This window comes from Electrona antarctica (genome assembly GCF_951216825.1).
Source record: "Electrona antarctica genome assembly, chromosome: 12".
NCBI lineage: Eukaryota > Metazoa > Chordata > Actinopteri > Myctophiformes > Myctophidae > Electrona > Electrona antarctica.
In genome coordinates this window covers 41,377,344-41,389,843 of record NC_136793.1, presented here as the reverse complement: position 1 = coordinate 41,389,843, position 12,500 = coordinate 41,377,344, and the positions used below count along the sequence as shown (strand labels likewise).

Here is a 12,500-nt window from a genome sequence, read left to right as displayed (position 1 = left end):
CTACAATAGGCGTACAGGAAATATTTGTTTTGGGGACTTTATTGTGCAGGGACAGATGGGCATTGTACGGTGACGCAACCGTATATTATTGTGACACAATGATGGAGACAACAGGACACTCTCAGTGCTGCATTACTAAAGTCCTACGTTAGACCTGCGCCAATGTGAGGACATCACGTAACTCAAGGTCAAAACCAATATCCTCACATTAGGGCCAGTCATTGTCAATGGAATGAGAAGAAGCGAGGGAGGGAGGGAGGGAGGGGGGTTTGCTGAGCACAGCACCAGCAGTAGCTCTTTTCACTGAGCCCTCCCTGGTATCAGGTGAAAGAAAAACAGCCACGCTGCTCGTTGGATACGGCCGCACCGCTACTTCAACAACATTAGAACATTCTTCAGTGGCATTAGAAAATATTTAGAAAGAGAGGGAGGGAGGGAGGGAGAGGGGGGGCAGAGAGAGAGAGAGAGAGAGACAGAGAGACAGAGAGAGAGAGAGAGAGAGAGAAACCCAAGACATAAACAGTGGACCTGGGAGGGCTAACAGGCACTGCAGGACAACTTGCCAACAGGAGCTGCTTCTGTGGCTTCCAGGAATGTGCACAAGCATGGTCAGCACCACTCCGTTGGCCTCGCAGCCCTCTGTCATTTATTTGCGCTCTTTCTTTCTTTCTTTCTTTCTTTTTCTTTCTCTCTTTTATGCCATCTCCCTCATCTTCTTTCTTCTCTCTGACACACATAGCACATAGTTTAAGTTATATACTGTCTTTGTGGGGACATAAAATTACTTTACCTGCTGCTGGCCCAACCTGATCCTAAACCTCATAATCCATATATGCCTATCCCTAACCCTAATCTAAAACACGCACATGAACCCTATATTAAAGTGCCTATGCCCCAGATTTTAAGCTACTCTGTCCTCCGGCCATGAAGTAGAGTTTAAGTGGTTAACTCCTAACCCTTCTTTTACTAATTGTAACGCCAACTCTACAAATCTTTCTTAACCATAAAAATGACAGTTTCCACATGGGGACCTGAAAAAGGTTGTTTTATTATCCTTGTGGGGATTTTTGGTGCCCACAAAGATAGTATAACATAACACACGCACGCATGCACACACGCACACGCACTCACGCACACGCACACGCACACGCACACACACACACACACACACACACACACGCGTATGCACGCACAAATGCCCACGCACACCAATCTCCTCTGTGTTAAGTAATTGGTATTTATACAGTTAGACAAGAAATGGTAATTGTAATTATATACAACATACTTGATGGTAGTAGCTGTTTCTGCCCTGCAGTTTGACCAGCCCTCTCAGCAGACAGGCAGAGCAAGTCAGTTTTACCACCTTTTTAACTTTTTCCCTCTCTGTCAAGGTGTTAAATTATTTTTTCATGCATCTCCCCTCTATTCAGTAGAACGTCTTCGGGTACACTGGCCCAGTGCACTGTTGGTTACTGATATGCTCTAAAAAGTAAGGTCGATTTTTAAAAAGGATACCCATGGAGAAAATGTGTACCCTGGTAATAAATGCCATGAAACTCCAGAACCAAATACTCAGCATTGAATTTCAATGGATTTGTTTCAGGTTGTAAACAGGACCCCGTGGCTGGGTCCTTTAATTTATAGAGACCAGTGGTTCTCAAATGCTGTCATTTCAAGGACCCCCAGACTGGTGTAGATATTAGACCACCAACTCCCATAACTTTAAGAGTGTACAATTGGTTCCATTTGTATGCTTTCAATGTTACAGACATCTGTAATCCATTCATTCATAATCCATTTGGTAATCCATTTGGTGCCTATAGTAGTCTGTTGCCTCCCACAATTTTCGAACGCTTCCGTCATACTAGTCTGGCGCAACGGAAGCTCAGAAAACAATCAAGCGATAAATCGCATGTGATGCCTCCTCCCCACTTCCATTTTGTCTTTAAGTTATGCAAATGTATCCTAATCTGAATCAAAAGCATAGAAGCATAATAGCTTGCTGTTTAGCAGAAATTGAAATTAAATAATTAAATGTAAAGATATTTTAAGATATATTTTGAATGGAAATGACAAACAGATGACAGCTTCCTGACGTGGATTTCGGGAGGTGTAGTTCCAGACTCTATAGCGTTTGGAGATTGTGGAATAGTTGTCTGGCTACGCAAATTTGTCATTATTCCGACCTCTCAATATTCCGACCTCCCTCAAAAAAGATTTGTTAGACTGGCAACCTTCTCGGTTCGATTCGAACCATCTGCTCCTCTTTTCAAGAAGCTAAATTTTTTTTTTAAGATATCCTTTTGGCAAGTAGACTGACAGGAAACGGGAAGAGAGATGGGGGGAAGACACGCGGCAAAGACCGTCAGGATCAGGAGTCGAACTCGCGGCACGCCGTCAGGCTGGCTCAGCAGCCTATAGGGTATTTTCAGTACCTACATCAGTCTAGTTTTACATCAACCCAAGGTGTTTGGAGAGGCATGTGTCCAGATCACACAGAATCCTGACCATGCTAGAACTGGCATCAGGTCCTTTGTTTCTCACCGTGTCCACGACAACACGTGCCTTTTCATTTCTCATCTTCATCCCGGCGGCCGTCTCCCGCTCGCCGTCCGTTAACACGTCCTCCTCAAACAGTCTGTCCAGGAGGATGTTGAGAGTGGCGTCTGAAATGCTGCTGATGAAGCCGCTTCGTACAGAACACAGTCTGTCTTCTGCTGTGTGAAAACACAGCAGAAGTGTGAAACAAACAAACAAACAAACACACATTGGTAACACATGATTGATAAGTGTAGAAGACATGAGGTCTGATATTGTTCTATGACTGTACATGAATATCACTGTAATGTTTTACGTAGCTTTAGTCATAGTCTTTTGAATAAATACATTTATTTTTTGTCATCTGAATAAACTATTCAATCAATCAATCAATCAATTAGGCTGAATAAACTGCAAATAATAGCCCCAGCGTTTGCACGGACCGGGGCATTTATTTGGAATAATTGCGTATGAATTATGAATACGCAATATGGTGTCAGACCAGTCAGATCCAAGGCTGCTATTAGGTAGTGGGCAGCTATTTGCAGTAGAGCTACTATTTGGAAATACTTAGCTGTTGTGATCAAGTAAAGAGTTTAAGTGGTTTAATGTGTGCGTGCTTTGTGTGTGTGTGTGTTACACAGAGGTGATGACCCATACTGATCCACCACTGAGGTGGGAACCTTACCCTTACTGATCCACCTCTCCTTCTTCAGTTCAGAGAGCTTATCATTCACCAGCTGTTTGTATTCCTCCTGTAATTTAACACACAATGAGAGAGTCAAGTGACAGCCGGCTGTTAACTTCCTGTATTTCCAAAAGAAAATACAGGAAGTTAATTTGGTCACCTTTTGCCACTTCCTCCTGGGAGGTAGTGGCTTCAGATCTCATTTGACACAAACTAGAAGTTTCTATTGAAACTTGTTGGCTAGACCACAGTAACTCTTCCACCACTTGCTGCACCTTTCTCTCCTGAAAAACCGGCTGGCATGCATATTTATGCATATATGGTACTGTCACTGCATATTTTCTGCTTCCTATGCAAAACTAGACAAGGATTACTTGGCAGTGGCACATGTTCAAAGACAAAGTATTCATAAAAAAACACAATTAAAATAGAACTCCGTAGGCTACACATACAGTACTATGTTACTACTGCACAATTATCCCCTTCTAAACCTGTTTCAAAATGAATGCATGATCCAGGTGGCTTCCCCCTCTAAATCTGGTGTTGTGTGTACCAGTGTTACCAAGACCAGCTGAATGGTTTGCTGATGAAACCCAAACCCACATTTAGGGCAATGCATGTCTTTGAGCTGATGGCAGCACATTGATCTGTTCTACTGCTTTGATTGTTGTCCTGTGGCTGATTATAGAAGCCGGATAGGATGGGTGTGAGTGTAGCACCCAGCCAAGACCTGGCCCACAACAGCCCTGCCAATCGGGCTCAGCCCTATTGGCTCGACCGGTTGTGTGTCGGTCTGGAGAGTCCGAGACTGGGGTTTAATCCAGGCTCCTGCGCATCACTACATGAGCATGACCACATGCATTTTAGAAGACAACTGTCTGTGCTTTGTTCGACTATGTAAACCGAGTGTCATAAGGAAGTAGCCTATGGAGCCTACGGGCTGAATAACTTGAATTCCTGACAAAAGATAAGACGCTCCAACCTTCGCTAAAAAGCTTAAAAGCTATCGCCATATAGTATTTATGTATATGTATGTCCATAACTGGAATCATACTTGGTACCTCTGTGGCCATCTCCTTGGATGGAGGCGTCATGATCACTTCAAACTCCACTTCAAAGCTTGCAATGGCCTGGCCTGACACACGGACGATCAGCACCTCGTAGTCCAAGAACTGGATCAGGGCTTTGTCTGGGAGATCCTTCCTCTCCAGGTAGTGCAACACAGACCCATCGATAGTCACCCGTCCCTTCTGGCTCAGGTTCTGGAGGGAGAAGCGCATCTCGTAATCGTTCGGTTTGCGGTAAGCCTGGAAAGCCAGCAGTTTTCGGGATACATATTTGTCATCCAGGGTGAAGGTGCACGCCTGCCCATCACGGCCAATCCTCAGCGGGTCTTCAGCCTGGTGCTTGTGTCTGCAATCCATCGGGAGGAGGCGATAAAGTCCTTTTGAACTCTGCTGGGGGTGGTACAGTTTAATGTGCAGACAAGTTGGGAGATATTCTTCGGTGTCTATTGTCTCAGATGCCATCCTCCACTGAGCAAAAAAAGTGAAACAAATGCATAGTCACATAATATTTAATAATAGGCATTTGGGCCTATTTAATTAATTACCTTAATAATAAAGGTGCTTATGGCGCCCCTGATGTTTAATCGACCAGCCACAAACAAAAGAGGTAGGAGCGCACACCAATAGTAGGGAGGTGCTGACCACGGGAGACAAAACGTGTAAAGGAAGGAGAGGTCTCAGGTCGCACAGCTCGTAGTCACGATGCAAAAAACCTTTATTAAAGATCAACGTTTCGGCACCTGAGTGCCTTCTTCAGGGTATGGCAGTGATGGTAAGACTGCCCACATATATAGAGATAGGGACAAAGGTGCACTCATCAGGGAGTGTCCTCAATCTGGCCAACACCCAAAGTGGGTGATTGGTTGCTGACAAAATCATTATGAGCTTATTTATACAGCAAATATAGAAAGAACATGTAAAAGGACCAACCAAACAGAAACAGGGCCAAATACATAACCAACGAGCAAAGTATGAGAAAGTAACAGTGTGCTGTCCGACCATCACTGTTTAAAAGGCAAAGTAGGAAACTATGCTCTTTCGTAATCAGAGCTCACAAGACAGGAGAGGGTTGGGGAGGGGGAGGGGACGGAACATTTCGGTGCTTTCTCAGATCTGCAAAGTCTAAATACTAGCCTAAATTAGCTCTCAAGGTCAATAGAGCGTCGCAGTCCCGCCTCCTACCCTGGACCAGGAAATGAAACCCAATGCATTATTCTCATAGACATTTCTTAAAGTATTTATTTAAAGACGGTTACGCCGCGGACAAAGCCAACTCAACACAAACAATATTTTGGACCAAACAAATAATTAGAAAGAAGAAGAAAACGGCAGGTTACAACACTTTTTTTGTTGTTTTTCTTCTTTGTAATTATTTGTTTGGTCCAAAATATTGTTTGTGTTGTCATGAGTTGTCACGACTCGAGTTGGCTTTGTCCGCGGCGTAACCGTCTTTAAATAAATACTTTAAGAAATGTCTATGAGAATAATGCATTGGGTTTCATTTCCTGGTCCAGGGTAGGAGGTGGGACTGCGACCCTCTATAACCTTGATAACTTTATGGCACATGTAAATAGCCTTGACAACTAGAGAGCCCCCCCCCCCCACACCAAACAGACACATTAGCTGCCTGTACACAACACAAATAGTATTGTTGTTGTTACTTGTTGATGCATTAGATTAGCCTACTTAATTTACAAATCTACACAATTAGAGAATGTAGAACCATTGTTATTTTGATCGTTTGCCTGTTATCTCTCCTTTAAAAAAAATTGGCTACTGTATTTATTTGGCATTTTGTATAAAAATGAGTACAAATAAAAACACTATATACATGATGAGTGATTAGATAATGGGAATTCAATTCAAAGAGTCAAATTGCTGAAAGAGTATATTAATATTTTGAAATCTCATTTGAAAGCCTCATCTTACGTGTTATGAGCTTTTCTTTTTGTCATAGTGGTGTGTTACATATACAGGTTAGGTTTAGGTTGTACAGGGAAAACCATACTTTTTTCATTCCAGGAGCAGCTAGCTACAGTGCACAGTTACGTCTCTTTCTGATTAATATAAACTGTAAGAGTTTCTGGCATGGTGTCGTTCACAGTAATGAGCGTGAGTGAGTGGCAGATAAAGGCGCTTTTCATTACACTCTCTGGGGCAGTGAGTGTACTGCGCCTGTGTTGCTGCTGCAAGGCAGAGCCGTGCCCTTGCCTGAATGAAAATACAGCATGGAAAGAATTTCCTGAAATGAAACTCAATCTCATTTGCCACTGAACAGCAGAATATACACTGCTGGGATCATCAGCAACGATCTGGTTCTGAGTGGTTTGTAGAGGCAATCCTTAAGTGTTGTTGTATGGTGGGCTTGGTGGCCCAACAATCAAAATCAGACAAAAGAAAGCCATGCCACAGCTGCAATGAAAGGGAAGTTCTGTGGATGGAACAATAACAACATTATGTGTAATTCAAAAAACACCCAGAATATTGGTTAAAGATTTCCCCCCCTGTACAATTCAATTCTTTCCATCTGAGATGTCGAAATGTTTCTGACCATCGCAGGGCCCCTTTGTTGCTGAGGAGCCTTCCTTCAGAAGAGATGACAGGCAGCCAAGGACGACAGTGGCGTCACTGAAGATGGTGTGGCGGTGAGGGCCATAATCCATGGCTTTCCTGTGCCGGCTGGTCTCACAGAGCCCAAGCCGGTGTTGAATTTCCCTGCAGGCAGCTGGGCTAGAGGTTTTTGTGGTCTCGTTCACTCCTCTTTGAAAGAAGATAGCGGAGTTGAGTCCCTCCATGAGGCCCTGTGGACCCTGCCACTGCATATACACTGTGGAGTCCCTGCAGCCAACAGCAAAGGGACAACAGGTCTACAATGCGCAGCTGGAGCGCTCTGGACATTGACGACAGGTGAATACAATGCCAGCCTAAGGAGCCTATCAAGTGACTCAGAAGACATTGAGCCAAAGTGGTAAACCAGAATGTTGATATATACAGTAGGTGAAAGGCGTGGAACCGAGCCAGTGTGTCAAAATTGAAAACAAATAGATTAGAAACATGGTTAGAAAAGGGTTGCACTGACAGGGTGGGGCACACAGCCTGCAGGGACAGGTACAAGACAAGCCCACACTTTTCACTTATTCTGCAGAGGAAGTGGACAACTTTAGGAAAGGCCTTGACAGTGTGTTGACTGGACCTTTTCGTCAATCTCACTGATCTACTGTTTCTCAATCTGGGAAAGCTTCAGGGTTGAAACGGTTTCCTTGTATTTTGCCTGGCCACACAGATGGTGGAAAATACCTCTGAAGCTGGTTTTGCTTGGCCAGGCATTGCTGTTTTACTTGGAGTCCGCTGCTAAAGGATGAGTAGCCCAGTTCAACTGGAGCAGGTCCAAGGCCTTTGGAGATCACACAGGCACTAAAATCCATATGTGAGATGTATAAACAGCAGCCAGTGTTTATTTACAGCATATGATCCTCCGGCATGTACAGTACCTCATGCTTACTTGCTCAATGCTCTGGAAGGGGAGTGGAGCTGTGCTGGGACCTGGCAAGCACTGCAAACTGTGTGGCACATCTGTCCAGTCCAGTCTACCCTACGTAATCCATTTCTAATTGTAGTATGAAAATAATATAAGTTATTTTTAATGATTTATCTAAAAGTATCAATGCTATTCCACAGCAGATGTTACTACGGGGATCAATGAAGCTGCCTTCGGGGGGCTAATAGCCCCTTCCCTACATCAATGTTCCTATAGACTAATACCTACAAATAAACAAATGACATGGTGTGTATGGGGTATGTGGTAACAGGGTCCCCGGTGAGCCTTCAAAACCTTTCTCACCACGTGCTGCGCAAGTGGGAGAGTTTAATGATGTGTGCTTTAGAGGCTTCCATCACTCACAGGGTTAAATTGAGCCTGCTAGGATCTCCAAGAGAAATGGAGCCTAAATATGCCAGACCCAATGACAAAAACTCATTTTCAAGCTAAAAATGTGACATCTTAGCTTGACAATTGAGAATAAAGTGTAAATTACAGAGTTTAAATTAGGGTTAACTCTCAATTGAGTTCTGCAGCATATGCACAGCAGGGGTCCGGAATTGCAGAGAGGGGTTTAAGGGCATTCTCTCTGCCAAGAGCCGCAGTGTGGCATCTCACAAGAGTAGCTGCTCCTGATGCAGTTCTATAGCCTGGTTAACCACCCCCCACTAGCAGTTCTCATGTACAGATCTATATTTTATTTTTAGGACATACATAACCACAAGGACAGATTTAAGCAACTGTGGGTTGTTTTGTCAGAATATTTTATGTTAGATACAGTGGCTAGTTTCATTGGAGCACATTGGTGCATTTATATAATATATAATTGCACCATTTATATAAATATAAATGCACCATTTGGTACATACAGTAGGTGCTCACCTACCGGTATTAAATGTATTTGTTTTAAATAAAAGTAATAACAGACAGTAGTAATAAGTATAATAACACATAGTTACGCATAGGAGTGGCTAGCATCACTCAAAAACATAAGAGGCATTCCAAAAATAATTCAAGATGCTACACTGGACCTTCAAATTAAATGAAATCAAATGAAATCAAATGAAATCAAATGAAATCAAATCAAATCAAATCAAATCAAATCAAATCAAATCAAATCAAATCAAATCAAATCAAATCAAATCAAATCAAACTAGAAAAAGTGCCCTTCTGGGCACAGGTCTCCACCAGGAGGATAGGACTGTGGGAGATGTTTGGCAAAATGTTTAGGAGTAATATAAACATGTTTGTTTGTTTTTTGCAAACAGCCTTAGGCTGAGCTCAGACCTTTACTGCGCTTGTTGGATGAATGTTGTGTAGTGTCATGGCCGCCCCAATGCATTTTCAATGGAGGTCACATGGTTTGACACAACATTGTGTTGTGTGAGGGGGAGGGGGGCAGTCGAAACACCGCTGAAAGCCATACAACAGACCATGTGACCTCCATTGGAAATGCATTGGGACGGCCATGACACTCACAACAGCAATGCAGTGCAGCGACCGTGTGAGTGAGGCCTTACACTTAAGTAACTAGTAACTAAAGTTTTCAAGTAATTGTAGTGTAGAGTAAAAGTACAATATTTACCTCTGAGATGTAGTGGAGTAGAAGTAACAGTATTGGAAAATGGAAACACTCAAGTAAAGTACAAATATCGCAAAATTGTACAGTACAGTATACTCAAGTAAATGTTACTTTCCACCACTGGGAACCAAATGCATCCTTACAGGTTGTGAGTGGCACAAATGCAATGTGAAGAAATTTAAGGGAACTTGGAAAGACAAGTTCATTTCAGATTTATTTTTCCTAGATGAGAAAATGAAAGAAGGAACTGAAACCTCAGCCAATTAGCTGACCATGCATATACGGCCCCAGGAAGAGTAGACTTCACTGCGGCCGTGAGGGCTAAATGGGGAACCACAATAAACCGTAAACGCATGAAACTGGATCACAAGCATGGATGGCATCAATGTTTTACTGTACGTTTTGTCGCATCGACAACTGTGATGGTGGGAAAGTGGAAATTGGACAAAGACACACCACACATGACTGGCAGTGAAGTGGCAAGAAAGACAGAACTGAAATCTTCAGTCATATGACTGAGATTTTGGTTCTTTCTTCCAGTATCGTGTGTGTGTGTGTGTGTGTGTGTGTGTGTGTGTGTGTGTGTGTGTGTGTGTGTGTGTGTGTGTGTGTGTGTGTGTGTGTGTGTGCGTGCGTGCGCGCGCATGTGCGTGCGTGTGATTTATTCATGCCTTTATTCATATTAAACTAGTGTTAGTTTACTGTTAGTTTCAAATTATTTAATTATTCCGTTTGCATTATTCAAATTAGCAGCCTATAAAACATAAAAGTAGCAGTGATTTTCTCTGGTGATTTTATTATGTTTTAATCTATAACTAATTGTGTTGTGGTTTATTTAATTTAACGCTAGTACCGTATGTCCATTGAAACCAAATATCTAGTTTAATCGGTTTAGGTTCAAAACATATATTTTCTACCAGCATTAATGGTATAAGTGTACAATTGTTTTATTACAATTTGTCATATAGCTGTAGCTCCTCATACCCACTTACGCAGGGTCTGTACCCCAAAGATAAAGATTTTATCATAATGTATGTTTTGTAGTGACTTAAAAGTGAGGTTAAAAGCATAAAAGGTTAGTTTATCACACTGATATAAAATAATCTTCTATTACGACCAGTAAGACGCCTGACTGCGAGAAGCCACCTTGGTGGTGAGGTCGCGTGCACGCATCTGCCTGGGTGACGGCTGAATGCCGCTGGTGCTTTGGCATGGGGGGGTCAGATCAACATGGAATGAATTCTGTACTGGCCATATATGGAGCGTGTCTTGAGTGTACAGGGTTTGATGAGGCCAGATCAACATACGGAATGTCAGAACAGGAAGGACTGGTGGGGAAGGGTCAACATATGCAATGTCAGTGCAGGTCAGCATGCAAATATGGAGATCTAAGGGTTTGAGGTCAGATGTAGAGTTGCTGGCCGCAGTGGCCGGCTCCATATAGAGAGATCTAGATCTGATGATCCAGTCATCTCCATGTATGGTTATCCAGGGTTAGATGAGGTCAGTGTCGTGATCTTCATATATGGAGATTGGAGATAGCCATATATGGTGGCGTGATGTTTCACAAGGCGTGAGAGGCGTGACCATATATGGATGTCACAGTGATGTCACGAGGCGTGACCATATATGGATGTCACAGTGATGTCACGAGGCGTGACCATATATGGATGTCACAGTGATGTCACAAGGCGTGACCATATATGGATGTCACAGTGATGTCACGAGGTTTAAAACAGCCTTTTTCAAAGTCAATTACATTCAGTTTGAGTCTCTTTGTACAGTATATTCTCAATGTCTTTTTTTGTATGTCGAACAGTGTCTTACCTGTAAAGCTACTTTTGGTTTCCCAAAAAGACCCAATAGTGTCTGGCTGCAGTCAGTAAAGGTGCTAGTGGCCCTAGTTTTGTGACTATTATTTATATCCAGTTGATAAATGGGTACGCCCTATTTTTTTAAGTAGTTTCACCAACCAGAGAGAAGTTCTTATGTGGCAGCGGTGGCCGAACGGATAGCAGAGCGGTCTTGATACCGGAAGGTCGCCAGTTCGAATCAGCGGTCCTACACGTTAAAATTACCACCGCTGAAGTGCCCTTGAACAAGGCATTGAACCACTACGATGAAATGTGTTCTATGAGCAGGGCCTGGCTGGAAACAAGTTCTTGTTTCCAAGTTCTTGAGCTTAGCCCAAGAACTTAGCCCTGGGTAAATATAGTAATCATTTCATTTCATTTATCTATCTCAAAGCTGGTAAACATTTACTTGATCATTGGCGGGACAGCGAGTGCAGATGCTGCTGCTGCCCGGAAATGCACTTGCTCCTCCTGATAAATATTGTGAATATTTCAGGCATTTAGCTGACCTTATCCATATAGTTATACTATACTACAGCAATACAATAATTCATAGAGACTCTGATGAAAGGTGCTGTATAAATAAAGTTGAACTATTGCCTTACAGTCTGTGATTTGTACACAGGCTTGTATTTTCTGCCTCTTTGGATATTACTTTTTTATTCTTGGTAACACATGATTTATATACAGTACCTCTACTCAGGTTAAAGGCTAGCCGCTTAAAAGGGTTAGTTGTGTTAATTTTGCTTGGATCTGGATTTTGGAACCCCATCAAAGACCCCTGGTGGTCCCCATATTGACCACTTATGTGGACTTAACTTTTAAATAATATAAAGTTGCCTAGGGATTCCCTAATGTGTCTAAATATGAACTGTACAGACTTCTGGAAAGAGGTCAGGGTCATGAATAACTCTAAAACCACTGTCTGTGGCCAAGACAAGATTGCTAAAGTGTGGCGAGAAAATTATATATTTTTAACTGTGTCAAAAGCAATAAAGTGGTAATTGATAATGTGGACCTGTGTGCAAATATGGTAGTCAAATCAGCTGATGTTTCTGCTGCCATCAGGGTGCTTGACAATAGGGTGCTTGTTATTACAAGGCTTGTGGCCTGGACTGTATTACCACGCAGAACACCTAAAGTATGCCAACTATAGGCTCTGCCTACTGCTTGCTATGTGCTTCACAGGTCTCATGGTTCATGGGGTCCTCCCTGAATCCATTATGTCTGTAAT

At 42.7% G+C, this 12,500-nt stretch overlaps 1 protein-coding gene across 1 annotated transcript; it reads right to left on the bottom strand.

The window, feature by feature from the left end:
• Nucleotides 1–2,346: 2,346 nt before the first annotated feature.
• Nucleotides 2,347–4,755, bottom strand: LOC306933807 (TRAF-interacting protein with FHA domain-containing protein A-like; the record flags this gene model as incomplete). Its single annotated transcript, XM_079516130.1, has 3 exons — nucleotides 2,347–2,714; nucleotides 3,227–3,293; nucleotides 4,288–4,755. 3 exons carry the CDS (start codon nucleotides 4,753–4,755, stop codon nucleotides 2,452–2,454), a joined length of 798 nt encoding a protein of 265 aa, XP_079372256.1. The 3' UTR covers nucleotides 2,347–2,451.
• Between the last annotated feature and the right edge of the window lie 7,745 nt (nucleotides 4,756–12,500).